The sequence below is a fragment of the Harpia harpyja genome, chromosome 3 (genome assembly GCF_026419915.1).
Source record: "Harpia harpyja isolate bHarHar1 chromosome 3, bHarHar1 primary haplotype, whole genome shotgun sequence".
In the NCBI taxonomy this organism is placed as follows: domain Eukaryota; kingdom Metazoa; phylum Chordata; class Aves; order Accipitriformes; family Accipitridae; genus Harpia; species Harpia harpyja.
In genome coordinates, this window is record NC_068942.1 from 19,462,901 (window position 1) to 19,487,922 (window position 25,022).

General features: G+C 38.8%; 1 protein-coding gene across 2 annotated transcripts in view; it reads left to right on the top strand.

The window, feature by feature from the left end:
- Window positions 1–25,022, top strand: part of MDN1 (midasin AAA ATPase 1) — a 106,829-nt gene that overhangs the window by 17,771 nt on the left and 64,036 nt on the right. For both annotated transcript variants that reach the window (XM_052781511.1, XM_052781512.1), the window contains exons 10-32: window positions 30–223; window positions 1,285–1,366; window positions 2,077–2,172; window positions 3,822–3,934; window positions 4,507–4,655; window positions 4,764–4,824; window positions 5,356–5,567; window positions 7,058–7,161; window positions 8,140–8,284; window positions 9,715–9,811; window positions 15,971–16,084; window positions 16,726–16,873; window positions 17,045–17,155; window positions 17,996–18,147; window positions 18,636–18,814; window positions 19,077–19,285; window positions 20,394–20,540; window positions 21,314–21,455; window positions 21,580–21,714; window positions 21,791–21,929; window positions 22,914–23,052; window positions 23,141–23,271; window positions 24,798–24,942. In XM_052781511.1, the coding sequence (XP_052637471.1) occupies window positions 30–223; window positions 1,285–1,366; window positions 2,077–2,172; window positions 3,822–3,934; window positions 4,507–4,655; window positions 4,764–4,824; window positions 5,356–5,567; window positions 7,058–7,161; window positions 8,140–8,284; window positions 9,715–9,811; window positions 15,971–16,084; window positions 16,726–16,873; window positions 17,045–17,155; window positions 17,996–18,147; window positions 18,636–18,814; window positions 19,077–19,285; window positions 20,394–20,540; window positions 21,314–21,455; window positions 21,580–21,714; window positions 21,791–21,929; window positions 22,914–23,052; window positions 23,141–23,271; window positions 24,798–24,942 (3,144 nt within the window). The remainder of the gene's footprint in view (window positions 1–29; window positions 224–1,284; window positions 1,367–2,076; window positions 2,173–3,821; window positions 3,935–4,506; window positions 4,656–4,763; window positions 4,825–5,355; window positions 5,568–7,057; window positions 7,162–8,139; window positions 8,285–9,714; window positions 9,812–15,970; window positions 16,085–16,725; window positions 16,874–17,044; window positions 17,156–17,995; window positions 18,148–18,635; window positions 18,815–19,076; window positions 19,286–20,393; window positions 20,541–21,313; window positions 21,456–21,579; window positions 21,715–21,790; window positions 21,930–22,913; window positions 23,053–23,140; window positions 23,272–24,797; window positions 24,943–25,022) is intronic.

Sequence of the window (25,022 nt, forward strand, 5' to 3'; positions counted from 1 at the left end):
TTTTTTTTCTTTTTTCTTTCTTTTTTCAGGTTCTTCAAAGGAGATACCCCAACCTTGCTCTTGTAACTGATCACTTGCTAGACATTTACATTCACGTTACAGGAGACAAGTATCAGGCATCAGAAAACAGTGCTTCTGGCTCCAGGCACACACCAGAAGATTCATCAGAATCAAGATCAGAAAATAAGAAACCAAATCTGGAAGGACGAGAACTCTCTCTAAGGTTGTCTTTTCTTACACGTTTATTAGAAGAAAATTTAGTCAGCTAACTGTAGAGATAAAAGGGTGTATCTTTGTTATTTTTCTTAATTTTTTAGAAATAGTAATAAAAGTTTGAATAACTAAACTGGAATTTTATAAAAACTGGGAAAATCCATTTTTCATTTTAAAATAATGATTAATGTATCTTTTAAAAAATCTCAATCTGAATTATTTAGGACTTCCTATTTGCACTTTTTTTTTTTTAGAATAAAATGTAGGTTTTGTCATATGTGGTGCTGAGTCGGTATCAAGCCATATGGATTACTTCTCAATTCATTTTAACACAAAATATCAGTTCTAGTTAAGAACTGAAATGTGCTAGTAGATAATGTTTTCAGCAATTGTATATATTTGCTTATCTAGATAATTTCATATTAGACACTCAGAACATTCTAACCTGCAGATGACTGAAAATAACCAGATCTGTAGTGTACTGTTAATTTCAGAATTTTTATGATGAAATGCAGCTTGATGTTCAATTACTTCTTCCTGTCATACCAAATGTCAGTTCTACTTGTGGAATTTCTGTAACTAATGCTTTGTGAATTAGTCAGTAAATACTAGGTGTGGGTAGTACCCAATATTTTTGTGAAGCATAGGAATGCCACTAATTTTAAAACAGTTGTTGTTTTTCTAGAATTAGATGTTTCCTTTTCTTGCCTTTTGGAAGATTTTGTTGTTGATAAGGAATCAGTATCTTGAAAAAATAGGGGGGGTTTATACCTTTCTGGATGAAAAGCTTGCTGCTTTTCATTTTTTCTATTTCATAATTACTTTGTGGTTTAATGGAGTATGTATTATCTATTTCTAAGCAACATATCTGAAAGCAACACTGTTGGTCTTCATGCGCTCAGCTACTCTTTAGAAATAACATCTTATTTATATATGTCTTCCTGTGTACAACTTGCACAACAACTAAATGTGCAATTGCCAGAAGAGGACATAATGACCTAAGCTGAACATGAAAGAAGGTGCTATGTGTTTTTGCTTGATTGTACCAAATCTTTTCGTTTTTCTTTTTAGAGACTTACTGAACTGGTGCAGCAGGATTGCTTACAACTTCGACAGTAATTCTTCAACCACAGCAGTGAATATTTTTCAGGAGGTGCAGTAAGACTTGATCCAGAAATTGCTTACCCAAATTCTAGCATTGTCTCACATATCTTGAAATACTATATTTGGGAATGTGAGATGGGAATTTACATGTAGTTTTATTTGAAGCAATTGGACTGTAGTTGGAATGTTTGTGATCCATCTATTGGAGGTTTTCCTTACTACTAGGAAAGTTGTAGTAATGTGCTGAAAGCCAATCTAGACTTAGTGCTGTTGTAAAAACAGCATGCTGCAACACAGTTTTAACTGATATGAGCTGGGATTGCATATGACTGAGAGTAAAAGTTTTAAGATCTTTCCTTTTTCTTGTAATATGAAGCTTCATTCCTACTTTCCTATGCATCAATTTGCATTCCAGGTTTGGAATTTTTTGGGCGTGCATCAGTCAGAGGTGGTTTTAAGACGTGAGATCTTACAACATTACTTCCTTCTCCGTTTTGGTCCATTCATCTAAAAATAGCTTCTGTGACTGGGCATTGAAAAGTTTTTTTCCTTTCAGTAGAAACACACTACACCACAGAGTTTAGAAGTTCTTATTACATACTTTTGAACTCCATTGTTTGACTCGATCTGTGGAGAGTGAAATGATTTTATTTACCATGTCTAGATTGGATTCAGGCTCATGTAAATTAAGATGGTGCTTGTCAGATCATATCATACAAAATTTGAATTGAAGAGGTTGGTTTGTTTTCCCCTTGACAGGCATTGGACTGTTTCACAGCTATGCTGTCCAACCAAGGGAGCAGACAGAAAATGGCAAAAGTTATTGGAAGTAAACTAAACATTTCCAAGAAAAAGGTATGTTGAGCTATAATTAACATGGTGTTTTTTGGTAATATTCTTTAACTTCCAATTTTTCTAGTGATTAATTTAAATGTGTTTGTTGTGGTTTAACCCCAGCCAGCAACTAAGCACTATGCAGCTGCTCGCTTACTCCCCCCCACCCAGTGGGATGGGGGAGAGAATCGAGAAAAAAAGTAAAACTTGTCGGTTGGGATAAGAACAGTTTAATAGAACAGAAAGAAAGAAAATAATAGTGATAATAATAAAAATAGTAAAATGACAATAATAATAAAAGGATTGGAATATACAAAACAAGCGATGCACAATGCAATTGCTCACCACTTGCCAACTGATGCCCAGTTAGTTCCCGAGCTGTAATCTCTCCCAGCCCCCCTCCTCCCAGTTTATATACTGGACATGACATCACATGGTATGGAATACCCCTTTGGCCAGTTTGGACCAGCTGTCCTGGCTGTCTCCCCTCCCGACTTCTTGTGCCCCTCCAGCCTTCTTGCTGGCTGGGCATGAGAAGCTGAAAAATCCTTGACTTAGTCTAAACACTACTCAGCAACAACTGAAAACATCAGTATGTTATCAACATTCTTCTCATACTGAACCCAAAACATAACACTATACCAGCTCCTAGGAAGAAAATTAACTCTATCCCAGCCAAAACCAGGACAGTGTTCTACTATTTTTCTTTTAAATTTTGCCCATCTCTCTGTCCCAAACACTTTTTTTCCTTTCTGTACTATCCTGGGATCTGCAGTTTTCTCGTGTTTTATTTTCAGCTGTGTTTTTTTTCTCTGAAAGTTCCAGTGAACCTGTTTCAGAGCAGATTGCAAATGGCTGCCTCATGCAAAAGAAGGATCACACAGCTGGAACAGCACACTTGCCTAAGTGCATGATACTGCTAGATGCACAGAGTAGTAAAGAATGTGTTTTTTCTTTGGTGGTTACAGTGAACTTTAATCACTTAAAGAGATCAGAGAGAAACATAATCTTCCTTACTACTTGTTCTGTAATCATTGATTCCAAAATCAAGTATGTCTCTAGAGCCTATATATTAATAGTGTGTGATATAAATGGCTGAATTAAACTAAATCATTACTTTGTCAAGTATTTCTGACTATAGAAGTTTGATTGCAAAGAAAATTCTCTCTTTTGTTACTTGAAGATGGAGAAACTTGCTAGCTGGGTGGACAGATGGATCCCTGAAACTTCTATGGCTTTTTCTGTTTGTCCTTCCTTTGCATTATTTCAATACAGGAATGTATTATGCTCTGCCAATGTCAAAATATCCTTGTTTACACAGAGGTATTCACCAAGGGTTTTTTTGAGGGAGGTGGTTTGGGTTTTATTAGTTAAGATAACTGTTCCCAGATTGAAGTTTATGTAGTTGAACTACCATGGAAGTAGACAAAGTAGAAATACAATGGCATAGACCCATTACCAAGTTACTAAATTGAAAGATGACATTTGTATGTACAGTAACACTTTCAAGGTCCTTCAGTATTTTAGGTGATGAGTATGTAAAATCTGCAAAATGTAAAATCTTACCATGAAAAATTAGCTTGCTGCAAAGTGATACTGGTAGCATAGCATGGGTGTTCTTGGTGTGATGTAGGCAATTAGTATTGGAAATGTTGGTGCTTTCTTCACAGGTAGAGTTCTTCTGTGAACTCTATAAACCAGAAATTCTGATACGGGAACAAGAAGTTTCTGTCGGAAGAGTGCATCTCATGAAGAAACAAACCCAGGCTCTCACTGTACAAAGGTAGAATATCATGTAGTTTCCATGTGAATCAAAATATTTTTGTGGTGGAATAGAATAGATTGGAAGTCACAGGAATAAAAAAAAAATGCAAATTGGATATTCTTACTCTAATGAAAGGAATATGAGTTCTTTCTCTTGTGATCTGAGTTTTACCTTGGGTATCTTTAAGGCTGTCTGCATCACAGTTTTGGCAGCCAAAGCATGGAGATTTTCAGCTTCTTTTGAACTAGAGTTTCTTGAAAGCAGTGTGGATCTACAGCTGTTATAATAAGATTTTGATTAAACTGTCTTTTTAAAGAGAGATTTTTGTAGTATGTGGCATAAACTCCACTGGCCAGGAAGCTCTTTGGAAACATTGAATTTCTAGACTGTAACTTGAAAAAAATAAGTATCTTATAAGGGTATCTTGGAACTAATTTTTTCCAAACCTATATTTTTAATAAATAAAAAAAAAAAAAATCCTAAATCAAGCCACTCCTCTAAAAAAATAATAAAGGTAAAATTGAAATAAGCTCCTTGATAAATCTTGGGTTTGAGTTGCTTCCTTTGTTTGGTTTTGGGTTTTTTTTCAGAGCAAAACAAACCTTTGCTGCCACACGGCCGTCTGCAGTATTGATTGAACAGCTTGCAGTGTGTGTTGTCAAAGGAGAGCCTGTGCTTTTGGTTGGTGAAACAGGAACTGGCAAAACCTCAACTGTTCAGTACCTTGCTCATATTACAGGTAAATAAAGTGCAAAGACTGTAACTTCTATATGAAGATGATTTAAAAAAACAACAAGCAAACAAAAAAATCCCACAGGTTGATGGTGCTTTCTATTTCTGTTTCAAGGACACCATTTGAGGGTTATCAACATGAACCAACAAAGTGACACAGCAGATCTGTTAGGGGGGTGAGTCACTGACTACTGTTTTGTCTGTTCTGCATAACAAATTGGCAGTATCAGAACAAGCTCCTAATGCAAGTATAGTTTTGTTGTCAAAGAATTGTTTTTAGACATGTATCTGTTTTGTAATAGCATAAATATCTTAAGAAACATGTTTGCACGGAGAAACCTTGTTGTTCTTGCTGAAGACCAGAGGCAGTTTCACTGAATTGTGTGAACATATGTATGTGGTGAAGTCATTTAAAAGCACAACCCAATGTCTCTTTAAAAATGGCTAAGTTGTTCAAAATAAATATGATGTAATATTCACTGGATGTACTGGTTGGTAGTAGTAAAAATACTTATCAGGCTGGTCCTGTCTTTAAAAAATTGCCTCATAAGTTGCATTTAAATATGTGCAATTTTACTTCGTTCATTAGTTGAGTAAAAAACTTCAGAAACCAGGGTTCCTTCATGTACAATGTTGTTGTTTCAGTTCACAGATGCTAGTTCATGTTCCTGTGTCACAAATAAGAAATTACCCTTGTTTCTCTTCAGTTATAAGCCTGTAGATAACAAGCTCATCTGGCTACCTCTGCGAGAGTCTTTTGAAGAACTCTTCTCTCAGACATTCTCTAGGAAGAAAAATCAGACATTCTTGGGACACATTCAGACCTGCTACAGGCAGAAACGTTGGCATGATCTGCTGAAACTAATGCAACATATTCATAAATCTGCTATTAATAAGGAAGCAAAAGAAAATGCATCTGGTGAGAATTCAGACTGATCAAACACATATCATTAGTGGTGAACCATTGCAGAGAGTAGATAAATAGTGGTGAATTTTTTGTTCATTGAATTTAGGTTTGTTTGTGGTTTGGTTTTTTTTTTTTTTTTATCCCCTTTATTACATCCTTTCTTCTGGTTTTGAAAAATGCAATCTCTGTCTACAACAAAACATTAAAAATACGGTTAGAATAGTGGTTGGGTTAGTGTTTTGTTTTGTGGGTTTTTTTTTCCTTTTTTAAACTCACCACTGCTGTAAGCTATGTCTGACAGTGTGAAGGTTGACTTGCCTGACCTGTGGTGCCGTTGACATCTCATCTCCACTCGGCACTTACTTGTATGCTGTGTTGGTGAGCAGTCGTCATTGTTTGTGTGTCAGTCTTCCATGTGAATGCATTCATACTTTGTTTCAGCCCGGGAACCTTGTTAGGTCTCACAAATATATCCTATTCTAAAACCAAAGCAAAATAAAACAACAAAAAAAATCCCAAACCCAAAATAATAGCTCTCTTAGGATAGTAATGACTTTGAGCTTGATGATTACTTGGTTTCACCATCAGTGATGCTGACTTGCCTAGTGCTTTACTTTCTTTCATTGTGGTTTTGTGTCCGTGTAAGTTTTTCTTGTTTTATACTTCACAATCCATTTTGGACAGAGGCAGTATTGACACTTTGTCTTGCATGGAATGGTTTCTGGTTCTAGACCTGCTGAACAAATGAAGTTGTAGCTTTCATTCAGTATGGGCCAAGTAAACTTAATTATGAACTTTGTCTCACCTCTTCTTTTAACTGGTTCTTCTGAATATGCAGATATTAAAATAAATGCCCACAAATGTAAAAAGAAAAAAATATGTTTTAAAGACTATTTGTTGCAAGTATTGACAATCATAAAATAAAGACAAGCTCACTTGCAAAGCTAGCAACTTGAGTCATTATGATGCTGCATATACCTCAGGCTGTGACTTTAAACAAATATCTTAAATAAGTGCAATAGTAAATAATGTTATAACTGATAAGCAACAGTGTTTTTACTGATACTGAAGTGTTCATTGTTAATCTGTTCTGTCATAAGGTTTGTAAATTTGGATTTATTTTTCTGAGATGCCTCTTTCTCAGAATTGGAGAGCTGGAACCAAGTGCAGCATAAGTATTTGCTCCTAAGCTACAACATGCTGGATTGAATAGCAAATTGTCTGTACCCATATGTCAATAGTGTTCAGCTAAACTAAAAACAAACAAACAAACAAACACCCCCCCCAAACCCCACAACAAATGAAAAACCAAACCAGCAAAACTTAATTTTATTTTTTTTTTAATTCATGAGATGTCATCTGTAGAACTTGAATGTTTTCATTGCTCAGACAAGCTTACTCTTGTATCTCTGTGCTTGAAACAGCTTGATTAAAATACAGTTGTTAAATGTTTTTTGTGCTATCGTTCTGATGGTACAAGCTTAAATTTATTTTGGTTACAGGCTTACCACTGAAGGAAAAGTGGGAGGCATTTGGTCTTAAACTGAATCATGCTCATCAACAGATGAAAATGACGGAAAATGCTCTTCTCTTTGCATTTGTTGAGGTATTTAGAGATTTGCATTTTGATGCTAGGAATAATGAGGAGAAGCATTTAAAAGGCATTGCAATCAGTATTGTATAACTAACTTCCTGGCAAGAATCTTGCTGTGACGTAAAACTTGTTCCATGATAACTCTGTGGAATGAAGTGTGCTACTTCAGGGAGGTGGTGGTTAGATGGGGAGTGGGAGAATGTTTCTTGGTAACACATTAATTCAATGCTGTGTAATAGGAATTAGGACTGGTATAAAAGAATACCAGCAGTATGTCATATCATCTTGACCAGTCTCCAGTAGGACATGCTCCTGCCTAGGGATTCCTGTAAAGGATTTAATATTATGAATCTGTGCTGTTTATCTAGAAGTGATTTTTTTTGACGTATTTCAAACCCATGGTATAATATTCTAATGACATTAAGTGTGATTAGGAGAAACTGTGGTGGTTTATGCATGCTTGTTCCTTGTCACCCTGTTAGTCTGAATGTACTCTCTCAAGTTACATGTAAAGTGTGTAACATTGACCTCTTTTTAAAAAATGACTGCATGAATAGTTGGAGAATCTCTGACTTAATTATAGTTTTAATTAATAAGATACAGTTCCCTGAGGAATGTAATATTGCTTGTGTCTTTGGATTTCTTTAGATGACTGTCTTTATTCTCATAGTGGTGTCAGTGAAGCTTATGCACCACAGTGATGGATATCACTGACAGGCAACATTGCACAAATAAGAGAGCTTAATTCTGTTATATCTGAGTCAATCTAAATGGTTACTGATAATGGTGATAACTGTCTGACTTCTGTGACTTGCAAAATAATTGCTATTATTGAGGGAGAGCAATAAAACTGCTATTCCTGTAAAAGGTCTGGAATTGCCATTTGTCTGACCAACCCATAGACTGCAAACCAAGCATTTCCAGTATACAGATGCTTCAGTTGATACATCTTTGCTGGTGACGTGATTAACAAATTTATCTTATTTTTAGGGTACTCTGGCACAAGCAGTAAAAAAAGGAGAGTGGATTTTATTGGATGAGATTAACTTGGCTGCAGCAGAGACTTTAGAGTGCCTGAGTGGTTTATTGGAAGGATCATCTGGGTCGCTGGTGTTACTAGACAGAGGAGACACAGGTACTATTTCTGTGCTTGCTTATGCTATATCTTGCTATCCCAAGACATATAGATATATGCTATATCTAGTTGAATTCCCTATGCTATATGGCTCAAAATAAGTTGAGAAGATTTACCATTAAAATGAATGTGTGGAGAAGAGGATAATGTGTTCTTTATAAACTTCACACTTTTGTGCAAGAAGTGGGAGTTTTAATTCATTGTGGCTCAGGAGATTTCAGCTGCAGAAATTGTTGTAGCTTTTGCCTCTTTGGACTCTACAAGGAGCAGATCTCTCTAGTGCCCTCAGTAAGCATTGCTGTCTCTAAAGACTATTCAGGGAGTGTAACTTTTTTTTTTTTTTTTTTTTTAAATAAAGTTGAAGTAGCTTGACAGATAAGGGCATGGGACATGACATTCAGTTGCTACTGTAGTTACTGTCTTTCACTGATCCTGCAAATATATTCTCCAGCTAGAAATACATGTAGAAGGCGTTTGCTTTTTCTGAGTCCTTATGGGCTGACCCCAGCCAGCAGCTAAGCACCCATACAGCTTCTCACTCACTCCTGTGACCCCACCACCCCTCAGCAGGATAAGGGGAGAGAATAGGAAGAGCAAAAGCAAGAACAGTCATGTGAAACAAGTGATGCAAAGGCAGTCACTAACCAGCTCCCACAAGCAGACCAAAGTCCAGCCAGTCTCGTAAGTGACAGCTACCTTGGAAGACAAAAATTACCACCTCCCCTTCTTCCTCTACCCCAGTTCTTTTTGCTGAGCATGATGTTATATAGTAGGGGATATCGCTTTGGCCAGCTTGGGTCAGCTGTCCCAACAGTGTTCCCTCCCAACTTTTTGCTCAGTCCCAGCCTGGTTGCTGGGGGAGGGAGGGCAGAGTGCGGAAAAAGAGAAAGCCTTGATGCTGTGCCAGCACAATTCAGCAATAGCCAAAATATTGGTGTGTTCTCAACAGCACCACAGGGGCTGCTGTGAAGAAAGTTAACTCCTTCCCAGCCAGACCCAGTACAGATGTAAAGGTAAAAAATGCAATTGCTGAATATTGTTTTCTGGAGCTACAGATAGAGACAAATGTTGTATGAGCTTCCTAGGCTGGGTTTTCTTCCTGGCAAAGGGAAGCACTGGCCATTGTTCTGAAAGAGACAAAAGGGAGTTCCAAGTTTAGGGCTTATATAATTTTTGAAATATTTTGTGTTCTTAAAACATCCTGCTACACACAAATAAAAGTCTTGCCTGTGGCTGTTGTGAAGATGGAGAGATAATTCTGATAAAATCACATGGGGTTATTCTTTGAAAACTTTTCACCATGGCATTTTAAGAAAATGGCATAGTGCAGTAATAGAAAACTGGCTTAGATGAAATATACCTCATTTAACATAATAAGTAACCTATGTGTAGCATTAACCTTATGTCTCTTATTTCCTGTTTTGCTTTAGAGCCTCTTGTCCGTCACCCTGATTTTCGCTTGTTTGCATGCATGAATCCAGCTACAGATGTTGGAAAGAAAAATCTTCCTCCAGGAATAAGAAACAGGTAGGAAATAATGATACTGTGACAAAATACTTAGTCACTGTCTTTTTCAGAGTTTAACTAGCTTCACAAGTTGACCCAGTGAAGAATGCCTTATTTGAAGCCTGAGGATATAAGTCTGAACTCAAATTAACTTCCTGTGAGAGGTGCTTTCCACATCAGGGTGAAGGTTTTTCATGAAATAGCATCAGGAAAATACTTGTGTAAAGTTGCTGAGCATGAGCAAATGGTCTAGCAGTAGTGTAGAGTGTTGTCACTGGGGGCAGCAAAATGATTTACAATTAAGCTGTCAGTACCCAGGAGTGCTACTGCAGCAGTTTATGTATCTGATGGGGATAATAAAGACAAGTGCTTTGTGTTTGTTTAACAGCCTTCCTCTTGATAACTCAGAAGAGTTGATGATCCTTGCAAAAAGCTGCGTATCCAACCTTGTTCATTCAGAAGGAGGGTGGTTTACACAGTGGAGCAGTTGTGTGATATTCAAAATATTTAACTTGTGATGTTCAAACATTTAAGCTGTGGCCAGGAAATTGGAATTGTGGCAAATCCATTTTCAGTACTACCTGTTCCTGAATGCAAAGATCTTCTGCTTGTATTTGTTGCAGTTTCTCTCATGAGTGCCAAAAGTCACATGTGTAGTCCCTTATGAGATTCATGAACACTGTGCAAGACTGTAGAGGGGCCCTAACTATATGTAACTAATCGTTTGTAGTTGTTAGTGGCAAAGTAAGATTTTATTGCTATTAGCTCTCCTGGCTTAGGAGTGAAAGGAAAGAAAGTTAGTGTAGTACAGAAGAAAGGAGACTTCAGCATGGCTTGTTAAGTTTAAATGAATTTATTTATGCATTTGTCAAAAATATCCACCCCTCTGAAGTTAATGGTATTGCGTAGTTGGTTTAAGTTTCCTGTGGTGTGTCCTGAGCTATTGTTTGCTGTTGTAATGCATGGTATGGAAGGGCTGCAGACTCATATTCAACACCCGATGCAAATATACTGGACTAACTAACGGTTAGAAAATATGTTCATTAACTAGAGCTGCCAATGTAGCATACTAAATGTGAAACATTCTGTTAACGTATTTAAAGATACTCAGAACTTCACTGAGTACATGTTTAGCTGCTAATTTTCCTTTGCTTGTTGTCAAGTTTTCTCATTTTATCATTGCTGAGCTGGATATTTGTAAAAGGAGAAAACAACCTGGATATGCTAGTCATAACAAAATTAGAATGGGTGATATAACTGTCCACTTTTTAAAACAGAGATCATTAGAGAGTCCACTTTGAAAAGCATTCCTGCTGTGTCAGTGCTCCAGTGTTCAGGTAGTAACGTTTGGATATCTATTGCAAATTGTTTAAAATTTTAATTTTGAAAAATATAGTCCCATCATTCATTTTCAGTCTACTAGGTTAAAATAATTCAGATAAATTACTTGAAAGTGTTAGTAATACCTTTTTTTTTTTTTTAATTACTTGTTATGGAGGCACGCACAATCAAATCCAACAGGTGTAAAAACTCAGATTTATTCTTCAGTAAAAAGTTAGTACTCCGGTAACATTTGTAAACCACAGGCTCAATGATGTAAGGGGAATTAGTACTACACAGCTGACTTAAGAATTCTTAAGTTTTAAAATGATGACTCAAAATGCACATATCACTCACCTAAAAGATGAGGGCTCTCAACCTTGAGGAGTTACCTTGGGCAGTGTCCCGACCCAAGGGGGAGTTCCTGACTGCAGACCTGCTGCTCCGAGGAGGACTGATTCCCAAAATGTCCTCCGGTGGGACCCCGTTTATACCCTTGTCGAATCTGATCTGTGGTCATTTTAATCCCTATTGGCCAAAAGGTCACCTCAGTGTACCTGGAGCATCTCGATCGGTCAGTTCAATTTTCAACCTGTGGCTTCTAGGGTTTGGGTTTTTTTCCTCTCCTCCCTGCCTGGAGAAGTTTCATTTCCTGTCGGGGAGGGTATACTGCCACACAATCCACCCTGTGACTACAGTCATGATTTGACTGGTTTCTTTGGAGTGGTGGTACAGTCACCTCTTGCCTCCAAAGTTAAAAGGGAGCACAGTCTGATGAATTTGATGCTCATTGTGGGTCATCATTTCATTCTGGTCTAGAATTAAAGTGGAATATCTGACACAGGAATATTCAGCACACTAACAGGTTTTAAGGCAGTATACTTAACTGTTAGTACAGACTTCACTACCACGTGTTTGATACAACTTATTGTAATGCAGATAATGATAATCTTAACTACAACCATTATTAAAGACTGGAGAAGGCTGGTCATCCACCCTGTCAAAGAAAATCCAAACATATCAAAACCTTTCCCAGCCAATTAGTCCCTGGTGCAGAAGCAATTGCCTCTGAGTCTCTTGCCACTTTCTTTTGTTGTGTTGATCTTGAAGCTACATTGACACATTTTGAGTGAACATAGCAGTCGTCCATCGACAGGTTCAAAACTCCACATACACCCTTATCTTTCAGTAGCATCAAATCCAATATGGCTCAATTTTGGATAGTCATTTTACCAGTATGTTGTAACTGATTGTTCAAGAGTCCCAAACTGTCAGATGTAACATTGGCTAAGGTTGATAGTTGTAAACTCAGTTCTAGAATGCTATATATTGGTGTTCCCTTGGATACCATGGAATTTCAGGGCATGGTGTAGTACCATTCCAACTCCACCCCGTGATCTCATGGGTTAGTTGGAGGATATAGCCACATCTGGTGTTCCATACCGAACTAGCATTTATCACTTCTGGTAACCAGCTATAAACAACATGAGTATAACCTCCTCCCCCATCCAATCTGAACTTCCAACTGTAATTGTTACATTGCTGCCGTGTGAGCTCAAGGGCTCGTGATATATTGATGTCCATCATTTTTGCCATGACATTGTCATCCAGATCTTCACCATCCATGCCTGCCACCGTCATCGCTACCAGTAGAACCACTGGAATGGCTCATTTCTTCATTGTCCTGTAAGAAAGCACAAAACTAGGCCTTGGTCTTAAAACCAGGTCATAGGGTTAGAAGTCTGGGATTATCCAGTGCGCACTGATGCAGTGAGTCTTTTCGTTCCCGTCTAAGGCTTCCCAGGCATACAGGCCTCTGGGTTTTTCTAAGGCCATAGGAACAATACCAATGGAGGGCAGTTTCACCATGACAGGTTGGCCCACGTATGTCCCCAGTGGGAACTGGCATCTCTGATCCTCTGGTATAGAGTTATCACCCATTAATGGTCCCGTAGGACAAAATGCTCGAATTTTTGGACTTCCATGATTTCCCCATCAGTTATTAACAGTAAAAACTGCCTGTGGTAATCGTGTGTCCCAGTTATGGTGTGAGACATCAGCATGTTTTTTGATCAAGCCATTGGTTCGCTCAACTATACCAGCAGCTTGGGGGTAATATGGTGTGTGAAACACCCATTTGATGCCTTCCCCTCATGCCCAGTCTTGTAGCACTGTGGCTGTGAAATGCGACCCATTATCACTTTGAGTACATTCAGGAATAAGTAGAATACCAAACCATTCTCGCAAAACCTGGACTGTCTGGTCTCCAGTAGCTGTGCCAACAGCCATTGCCATAGACAATCCTGATACTACCTCCACTCCTACCAAAATATATTTCCTCCCATGGGATGGTTTCAGGGGACCAATGTAATCAACCTGCCATGTGCTCCAAAGAGCCTTGCCTTGTCTGATATGCTGGGCCGGAGATTGATTTGGGTGATTAGCCTTAAGCCTTATTCGGCATTGTGGGCAAGCTGTGAGAATTGCTTCAGAGGTTGTCATAGACACTGGCCAACCCTGAAATTGCATTCATAATAGAGATCTGCTTTCTCTGAGTGGTCTCGCTTGATATGCAACCATTCAGCTAGTCTATCCCAATCTTCCTTCTCACTGGTGACCATCCAGATTTGGGTCAGGTGATCCACCTGTTGGTTCCATTTCAGAGCTGGGGTTCTATCCTGAGCATGTCCCTTCACCCATCCCACCTTTAAAGGTTGGGACCTCCCTATTGCCAGGAGACGTTGCCAGTCCTCTGTCCTCCACACTTCCACATGACTTATTTCCCACTTACTAGATTCCCACTGACATATCCACTCTGTAGCACCCTTAAAGGTCGCGTAAGAGTCAGTATAGACAATGGTAGCACCATTCTCTATGGCCAGTAATAAAGCCCATGGTTCTCCTCCTTGTGCACTACCTTCACCCTCTTCCTCAACTTTCTTCCCAGTACCAATTTCCAATGCTACTGCTTTATATTGCCATTTTGATCCCACTTGACAGGCAGAGGCATCAGTGAACCACACTGTCTGTGTATCTGAGCCTGCCATAAATTCGGGTGCCTCCTCAGTCAGAGAAGGTTTATAAGGTCGACACAACAAGGTTGGATTGGGGTTCACAGGTTGTTGTAGTTTGAAACCTTAACCAGACCCTCTTTTAGCGGGAGCAATTGGCTTATCCCTTCTAGGTATGCATACCATTTCCTGACTGTGGCCTTTTGGGCTACTCCCTCCGGAGGAGGTGACCCACTGAGGATTGAATTTAAGAGAGGGAAAGGACCCTGTACCATAACATCTTGTGATGTATGCAGCTTTTCAGCCTCCTTAACCGCTCTAGTGAGGGAAAGGACCACCTTTTCCTGATCTGAATATCATTGCTCAGTCTCCTTAAATGAAGCGGAAGAGAATAATACAGGCCTGGCTGGTCCTTGCGGTCCCTTTTGAAACATGCCGCAGTATAAGGCATGTTCAGCAAATCCCCATTCCACCCTTAATGGATCTCATGGGTGCAGCAGGCCTAGTCTCTGATAAGCTTTAAGCTCATCTTTCAGAGTGTTAAGGGCTTCCGTATGTTGCAAAGTCCAATCCTACTTCCTATGGGATTTGTCTATGAGCAAGTCATAGAGAGGGCGGGCAATCACTGAAAACCCTGGTATATATTTTCTCCAGTAGCCCAAAGTACCTAACAGCTGTTGTAATTCCGTTTTATTGCCTGGAGTCTGTCCCTTTTCAATAGCTGATAGAGTGTCGTCAGGTACCACAACTGCTCCAGCTATCCACCATGCCCCCAGGAATTTAATTTCTTGTCCAGGACCTTGGCATTTAGAAGATGGAACATCTAGCCCATTCTTGACTAACAGATTCCAGATGGCCTCAGCCACTTGCCCTACCTGTTCCTTGTTATCCCCACTGACTAGGGTATCGTCTATATATTGATATATGTGAACACCTGATGGTAATTCCACAGCATCAAGGAGCTTGGCTAAAGCATTGTGAGCGATAGTGGGGGAATGCCTATATCCCTGTGGAAGCCGATTAAAAGTGTATTGTGTGCCCTCCCAAGTGAAGGTGAGCTGGGGTTTGTCCTCTACCCTTAGGGGACCATAAAAAACATATCCTTGACATCTAAAGCAGTCATCTATGGGTGGGCCGCAGCCTGTATTGCTGTTACTATTGAGGTTATACTTGGAACAGCAGCAGTTAATTACTGTTCAATCTCCTATAATCAGTTGTTAGTCACCACCTCCCATCTGGTTTACGGACTGGCCAAACAGGAGAATTATAAGGGGAATGTGTGCGACTTATGATGTCTTTTTTTCTCAAGATCATTAATTACTTCCGAAATGCCCCATTTGGCAGTGGCTGGCAGCGGGTATTGAGAGACACAGGTTACTTTAGATTGTGGTAGTGCAGGAGCAACCTGCAAGGTTCTCACATGGATAGCCTCTGCCCCTCTGCTCCCAAAGCTCCGCACCCTGCCATTGGGCAGGTACCATTGTTTGACCGCCAGCACATCAAATCCCAGTATATTTCCCTCACAGGGGCCCAAAGCCACTTCCACAGCCATCATTCTCTTTTCCCCTGGTAGCCAGAGTTGGGTTCGAGCTATGGGACATTTTTCTGCCGCCCCTGTCTCTCCTACTAGGTTAAAATAATTCGGATAAATTACTTGAAAGTATTGGTAATACCTTATTTTTTTTTAATTACTTTGGTTCTTGAGTCTATCTGTAGGTAGTTTGACAAGTCCGTATTCTGCTGCTTACAAAATTTTAAATGTTATATACCATGAGAATCATATATAACATGATTATTTTTTTAATATGGTCAGATGTCTAAGTGTTATGGTTTGATTTGATTCTTACAGGTTTACTGAACTTTATGTAGAAGAACTGAGAAATGAAGGGGACTTGCAAGTTCTTATCATGGATTATCTGAGAGGCTTGAATGTGAACAAAAATACAGTACAAGGAATTGTGAAGTAAGTTGGTTGTAATCTCCTTAAATCCTTGATGGAATAAGTCACAAAAAGAAAGTACGTAACTGTAGTCTGTAGTTAGACTGTTTTGGGAAACACTATAATGCTTCCTACGCAGCAGCTTGCATGGCTTTAGGAAACAGAAGAGGGTAGACATCCATCCTCTTAATTCTGAAGGTTTCTCTACTTGTGGGGAGGTTTCTTATTCAGAATTGCTTTCTTGGTGGCACCAGTTAAAAGGCATGGTTGTTGCAGTTCTCTTTCCCATCTGAGATTAAAATGGTTTGTTTCTGTAGATCATACCAATGAAAGTCTTGTGTGTTTATCAAGTCACCTTTCTTTCCCCTAGTTCAAGGTGTACTATCTCACTGCATTAACCTGAAGAAATGTTACATGTTTAGAATACTTTGAGTTTATAGTCATTCTCTGTATATCAAACTCTCTCAGAAATATCATTCTAAAATATTCTGTTGCCTTGCTTCACTGACTATACAGATGGCAGAGTTTGGCATGGCTTTCCTAACCTGGAGCTTTTAGAAAAAGTGACAGTTGAAGATAAGCTTAAGTGTTCATACTTTGGGTTTAATTCCTTAGAGCAATGGTGTGATCAGTAACAGCACTGTGTAAACTCTTTATTTTTACAGCTTTTATTTATCTGTGAGAAAGGAAGCAGAAACAAAGCTGGTGGATGGAACTGGCCACAGACCTCACTATAGTCTCCGTACACTTTGCAGGGCATTGAGATTTGCAGCGTCTAATCCATGTAGCAGCATACCACGCTCACTGTATGAGGTGATTACCTATGTTGGGGTTTGTTTCAGTGTGTATTTGCTACAAAGACTGTTTGGATAAAGGATAATCCTCTCTTCTAAGTGCAGTATTGAACAGAAATGATTCTTTAATCTTTTTTTTTTTTTCCTAATGATTTTTCATTTTATCACTCAAAATTATTCTTCTTCTTAGGGCTTCTGTTTGAGTTTCCTGACACAGCTTGACAGAGGTTCTCACCCAGTAGTTCAAAAGCTAATATGCCAGCATATAGTCTCTGGCAACATCAAAAGCCTTCTCAAGCAGGTAGGTAACTAAGCCTATATAGAGCTGTTTAGTATTCAGAGTAGAATTTATTTTTAGTTGTCTTCTCCGCCTTTTTCTTCTACATTTCCTTCTTGCAGTCCTGTTTTTCACGTTACAAAGATAAGAACTAGAAAAAAAAATGAATACTGTTCCTTCGTAATTTTTTTACTTCAGCTTGAAATGCCCATATGTTAGCTAGTTTATTTGTTAATTTGAAAAAATATGGAAGTCTGAATAATTACAGCATTGTGGAGTGTGGGCAGCTTAATACAGTGATTCCAACTGTAAAGCTTTCACAGACTTTTGAGGAGCTTTCACAGGCTTTTTATTTTTAGACTCCAAATTCAGAACATATGGTTACGAAGCAAACATCTGTGCTTTGTCTCTAATGGGGAAGGAAGAATCTCACTAGTGCTGGGAGCCCAGTATGAGTTTTGCATGGGGGTCTGGGCAGGTGGGATGGGGAAGCCAGTTGTAAGAGATAGGTGTTTGTTTCAGAATAAGCCACTTCGTATTAGAAAATATATATGAATAGAAAAAGATAAAAGCCAATTTCCTGCTTGGAAGTGTACTTTAAAATTCAGTGCTAGGACTCTTGAGACATTTTTATCTTCATGGCACTGGCAAAGATTCCTGCTTCGTGACCTTGAAATAATCTGGTCAGGCTTTTGCTGTAATTTGCATTCTGTGACAAGGGGCAGCGCTTACTGCAGGAGTGCTCAGGGATGAATTTAAAACAACTTCTTACAGAATACATTGCAGTGGTGTCAACAGTAGTTGTCTTCATTAGCAAATTGAAACTCATTTGTATAATCTGTTATTTCTGTCATGTCTCCTTAGCAAATACCAAAACCCCAAGCAGGGAGATTTATACTTATAGAGGGATACTGGATTTCAGCTGGGGATAGAGAACCTAATGTAGATGAGACTTATGTGCTAACCCCTTCAGTCAAGCTTAATCTGAAAGACATTGCCAGAGTTGTGTCTGCAGGGTAAGTCTGTTTCAACTTTTCCATTAAAAAACTAAGTTAAAGATGTTTATTTTGGCCTTGAGTGTTGGTGCCTGTCTAGCCTTTATTGTTTGGCGTGAGTAATGTCCATTTTCCTTCTACTTTACAGTTAACTTTTCATTATAAAGTGACTTGAATTTATACATGTATTTCTTGTCTCCTTAAACCATCTTACTGCCATACCTAGTTTTAATTAAATGATAATCTAGAGATTTGCTGTTAGAATAACCTGCTTATTTCACACTGCCATGTAAAGCTTCATGGGTAGCAGTTAGCACTTGGGAGTAAAGTTACTTGTGTTCCCCTGTTAGTGGATGATCTTGGATACTCCAAGTGAGTTAAGTGGTGATATTTTGGTAATGTAGTTTTGGTGATGTAGATCTGTGAAAATTTCAAATCATGTTGATATCTTCTATAAGAGAAAGATATGACTTGTGCTTCTAAATCACTATTTTGGTCATTGCTTTTAGGACTCATCCAGTACTGATTCAAGGAGAGACCTCTGTTGGTAAAACCAGTTTAATTTGCTGGTTGGCTGCTGCTACTGGGAATCATTGTGTAAGGATTAACAATCATGAGCATACTGACATCCAGGAATATATTGGCTGTTATACATCGGATGCCTCTGGGAAGTTGGTATTTAAGGAAGGTGGGTGGGCATATTATACTTACTCCAAATTCCTGTCTCACTTCACTGCTTTTTTCTTCTTAAGAGTTCATGTTTGTCTCATCATACTTGTCCTACTGGACATAAAGACGACAATTCAACAACTTAAACAGTACTGTTGCTTCCGTCTCTGGATTACCATTTATACTGAGTGAAAACTGGTTGCTAGAAGTATGTGAATTCATGCTTCTGTTAGACTTAGTTTGTTAGATTTTTAACTAGGACTTTTTCTGTTCCCTCCAAGGCATTCTCATAGATGCAATGAGAAGAGGTTACTGGATTGTTCTAGATGAATTGAATTTGGCTCCCACTGATGTTCTGGAGGCTCTCAACCGTTTGTTGGATGATAACAGGGAGCTGTTCATTACTGAGACCCAGGAAGTTGTCAAAGCTCACCCTCGCTTCATGCTGTTTGCTACGCAGAATCCTCCAGGGCTTTATGGTGGCAGAAAGGTCTGTATAATCTCTTCCCTTTAGTAGCTACGACTCTAGGGAATTAATCTCTCTTGTACGTAGAAGTGTGATGCAAAAACTTTCAGATGCATAGCGCAGAATTAATGTGAAACTGTCGAGGTAGAGAGTTGAGGTGGCTGTGGACTAACTTTCAGTACAGCTGGGTTCTGTTTACGTTAGTTGCTTGTTTTGCAGATACCGAATTTCTAATTCATTTTGAGTAGTAGAGATTTAAGTGCTTTACTGAACTGGAGTTCATGTATATTATATTTGACTCAGCATTTCTTGTCCAAGAGCACTGGAGAAGAGATTTGACTTAGGCTATTGATGTCCATTTTGTACTGGTTTTGGCTGGAACAGTTAATTTTCTTCATAGTGTCTGGTATGGTGCTATGTTTTGGATTTCTCACCAAAACAGTGTTGATAATGCAGAGATGTCTTAGTTATTGCTAAGCAGTGCTTGCACAGAGCCAAGGCCTTTTCTGCTTCTCACACCACCCCACCAGCAAGTAGGCTGGGGGTGTACAAGAAGCTGGGAGGGGACACAGCTGGGACAGCTGACCCCAGCTGAACAAAGGGTTATCGCATATCATATGACATTGTGCTCAGCATATAAAGCTGGGGGAAAAAGAAGCAAGGGGGGGGATTTTCAGTTTTTGTTTCCCCAAATAACCATTGTGCATGATGAAGCCCTGATTCCCTGGAAATGGCTGAATGCCCGCCTGCTGATGGGAAGAGGTGAATGAATTCCTAATTTTGCTTTGCTCATGCACACACACCTTTTGCTTTATCTATGAAACTATCTTCATCTCAACCCACAAGTTTTCTCACTTTTACCCCTCCGATTGTCTCCCTCATCCTATTGTAGGGGGAGTAAGCAAGTGGCTGTTTGGTGCTTAGCTGCCTACCACAGTTAAAACATAACATGTTTTAAAGCTTTTATCTTCATCCAGACTCTCTCTTATGCTTTCTTTCAGCATTTATGTGTATGTACTAATTTGTATGCTATGACACTATCTATATTTCCTTTGGATGTGTGTGGGAAGATATATAACATGAAGAATATCAAAGGAAAAAGTTCAAGCAATAGTATGGTCTCATATTTTAGGTTTTGTCCAGAGCCTTCAGAAATCGTTTTGTGGAACTGCATTTTGATGAACTGCCAAGTGCTGAACTGGAAACCATCCTGCACAAGCGATGCAGTTTGCCACCTTCTTATTGCAGCAAGCTTGTCAAAGTCATGTTAGACCTGCAAGTATGAGAGTCTTTCTTCTTTTTGCAGAAGACGTGCAAACACATTTCAGCACAAAGTAATAGAAATTCCTTTGCAGGGAGAGGTGTTGCTAACTGGCAGGTGTTTAAAAACCTAAACCATAATTGATGGAAGAGAATCCACCGAAGTACTTAGTTCAGTGGTTAAGATAGGGGATAGGGAAGGTAATGTCAGATCTGAGAGAAAGCTAGCAGCGAAAGAATTAATAACCAAAGGCCTTGGGATTTGATATGTAGAATAATCCCTTGCTCTGGATCCAAAGTACAGTATTGGATTTGTAGTTGTCTTTGGGTCATGCTAAATTTGGTATTATTTTTAAGCAGTAATTTTGCATGTGTTCTGACACTCCTGTGTTTAACAGGCTTTTAACGCTTAGTATGTAGCTAAAACTATCTTGTATTTAAAAGCAATTTTAGCAGCACAAACCAGAGCACACTTCAAAGTGCTAACATACGTTTTGGTGTAGAACCTAATCTTTGCTTGGATTTTGTTTTATTCCAGGTACCTATTTTCTTCTTAGTATTTTTTTTTTATTATTATCTATATTGTTTTGTTCCTGGTACCTATCAAATACCCTCTTAATGGTAATTTGAGTTTGGGAGTTGTGACAGTGCTAGACTTTTTTTTTTTTTTTTTTTTTTTTTTCCATGCAGTTTGTTTGAAGAAGTGTCACATCTGAGAGCACTGATTAGCTTTGCTTTAAGTATTCGGACATGTTAATGGAAAAAATGGCTCACGTTTTGTTCTTATGACAGTCTTACCGCAGAGGTTCGACAGTGTTTGCTGGGAAGCATGGGTTCATTACCCTGCGGGATCTGTTTCGTTGGGCTGAAAGGTACAGATTGGCAGAACAGCTGGAGAAGGAGTATGACTGGCTTCAGCACTTAGCAAATGACGGTGAGCCCTGCTACCTCAGGTTTTTAAAGTGTCTGTAGAATTGCTTTCTAACCCTAGTTCTTAAGTATAAAGTTTTGTTGCTGATTGAGGTAGTAATTGCTTTCTCTTTTCCTGTGTTTTGTAGGTTTTATGCTTCTGGCAGGCAGAGTCAGGAAACAGGAGGAGGTGGATGTTATTCAGAGCGTCCTTGAAAAACACTTCAAGAAGAAACTATATCCAGAGTCCCTCTTCTCAGGGGAAAGTGTCAAAAAGCTACTGGGTGAGTTTCTTAGAAGGACCACACTGGTAGTTCTCTAGATGTGACTTAAGCTGATGGATTGCTTTGTGTTGTGCAGCTAAATCCTCCATGCAGATGTCGGTGATGGACAGAGATTTTAAGCATATTGTCTGGACTCAAGGGATGAGGAGACTTGCCATTTTGGTGGGACGAGCCCTGGAGTTTGGTGAACCAGTACTGCTGGTGGGAGACACTGGGTAACCTTGCTTTTTATGATGCAGTTCTTTGTAGTGCTGCACCAGCCACTGTGTCAGACGCAAAATGATTTTGTGGGCTTCAGTGCTGCTTTGATCTGGGACAATTTAAGCCTCTGTCATGGCAGACTTGCAGCTGCTGTTTTCCACAGTTCCCTTTTGAGGGGAAGCAATTGCATCTCTTTCAGCACAAGTCTTTAAATGGGATTATCTGCATTATGTATATAACTACATAGAATTTATATAGAAAGTAGTAAAATTGAAGTGAGCTGACTTCTGTCCCTACCTTTCACAAGGTGCTCTGTAGAATCTCACAGTGCCTCACTGGAGAGGGTGCTTTTGGGGAACTGTGACAATTTTCCGTTTGAGAGCACATTTGGTTTACATTTTCTAAGAGCTTGAATATGGCCTTGCTACTGCTTCTCACCCCTGCCACTGCCTCATATGCTGTAAAGGACATTGTGGAAGTAGATGCTGTCTGCTCCTGTGCTGGAGAGTAAATTTTTCTAGGAGAGAAGGGAACAAAAATGCAAGAAAAGGGATAAGTAAAATTATTTAATAATAATTAATTAATTTAATAATAAATGAGAACTCTAGGTACTCACCAGCTTATTCCCTCAGACTTAGGCTTGGTCTAGACATGTAGCATCTTCAGTTTAGTGAAATCCTAGGCCAGTTGAGTACCTGTAGGGGCAAGCTGAAATAAATTTGACTTTGAACCTGCAGAAATCCATCAATGCAGATATTGATTTAAATTCAATTAAAGGCATCTTATGCAAGTCAGCAACAGTTGTGCCAAAAATGGCTTCATTTTGCATACATTTCTTTCAAGGAAAGGAACAGAAGGAGATTGGCATGCTGGGCCTTTGCCTCATAGCTCTTCAATGAAAGTATGGATCCTGTCCAAAGTGAGCTGACTTTTCTTTTTTTTTTTTTTGTTTGTTTGTTTTTTTATTCTTCCCTTTCCATTAAATTACTTTGTTGCAGGTGTGGTAAAACTACCATTTGTCAGATCTTTGCAGCATTAACAAATCAGAAGCTATACTCAGTAAATTGCCACTTGCATATGGAGACTTCAGACTTCCTGGGAGGACTGCGACCAGTCAGACAGAGGTCAAAAGACCAGGTTTGTCTTGCATCGATAGTAGTTTGGATAGTGTGACCATGGAAGCAAAAAGTGGCAATTATAATGACTTTTCACTTCCATTTCTTAGGAGGAATCTGATGGTTCTAGACTCTTTGAGTGGTGTGATGGACCTCTTGTTTTAGCAATGAAAGAGGAGGGGTTTTTCCTCCTCGATGAGATTTCTTTAGCTGATGATTCTGTACTAGAGCGACTTAACAGGTATGTCTTAAATGTGTTAGTATAAGTATCCTCAGTGTGTCTATTCATTATACAAACATGAGCGGGGTAAATCTAGCTTCTTTCAGGCACATTTGTTTCCTGGCCTGGGTGAGCTGCTCTCTTAATCGTATAGTTCTTGCTGGAAGGGAGGATGACCCAAATAACTCTGGCCTTGTTCACATTTCAGCTTCTGTGCCAGTTTGCTTTGTTTTTCTAATTGTCATCCATCTGACACAGGTGCTAGTTTTAATCACAGTAATACTTAGACAATTTTTTGCTGTTTGAAATTTTAATTACAGCTAGGGGGAAAGATAGTAAGGTAAGACAAGATGAAAGTGCCTTGTCTTGCCTAAGTCTTGATGTCTTAACTTACCTGGAAAAATAAAAGGTACTTTGATTGAAAAGCAGATATGTATATGTTTGCTTGACATATGTTGGTACACTGATTATGTTGGTTTTGAATGCTTTGGTTGGGGCCATTACCTTCCATTTGGCTTTATAGTGCTGCTACAGACTGACCTGTACTCTAGTTGCTGAATTTGTTTCATGAACAAAAATAAGATGATGAAAGGATTTGCTTTATTCAATACCTCGTGTACCTGAATAAAGAAATTAAAAGCATAAACCCAAGTTCAGTTGAAACAGTTTAAACAATATCTGGAGACAGTTTACAGCATGAGTCAAGTTGGAAAATAAAACTAAAAGTAAAATCTCCAGTTAACCATCTGCAACATTAGTATTTTCAGCCTGTCAGTGAGCTCTTGAAAATGATGCGTCTTGTCAAATCCCAGAAACAAAATCTAGTTATTTCCCACTTGTGTGTGTAAAAAATAATAAAATATAAATTTAATTTCATTATCTGGTTGCAGCAGTATCCCTAATTTTAGTCTTTTCCATTAGCCATTATACTGAGATGACTAGCAGCTATTTTTTTCTACCATATCCAAACCCTCTCTGTTACAAGCTGGGTTTTTTTTTTCATTGTATTATTGCAGCTATCATTCTTTCATAAAGTTCAGTTAACCTCTTTGTTTTGATAGTGATACTGAGCAGTGTCTTTCTAAACAGCTAACAGCTCAAACTTTTACAGCTTTTAGTGTACAGTGAAGTACAGCTCATAAAACAAACAAAATCCCCCAAAACCGCAAAAACATAGTAGAAAGCTTCTCAGATGTATAGTCTGTCAGCGTGAAGACTGGTTCATTGTGCAGATTTCTTCATACAGCTCCTATGAATATAGATTTTGCCATTGCTTTTGTAAAGAGAGCTGTGAGACACTTTATTAGGTAAGGTTTTTGACAGATCATTTGAACTGAACCTTATCAACAAGGTTGGGAGGAGTTTCCTGCTGAACAAAATCAGAAATGTTCTCAACTGGGGAGGATGAATAGATTTAAAATCTTTATTATGAATTCTAGGGCAATGAAAGTTTAATGAGGCCAATTTGTGTGATTTTCATTTTTAAGTGACCTTTTGAAGTGTGAAACTAAATTTAAAATAAACAATTTTTTTAACCTTCTCTCTAGTGTTCTTGAAGCTGAAAAGACATTGGTACTTGCTGAAAAAGGTGGTCAAGATGATGAGGAGAACGAGGTAGAACTATTAGTTGCAGGAAAGAAATTTCGTATCCTTGCAACCATGAACCCAGGAGGTGACTTTGGGAAAAAAGAGGTAAATGTCAAAGCAACTGGAAGGACAGCATGCATCTTCTGGTCATATTGACTTGTTCAGTGATTGGAGGTGCAATGAAA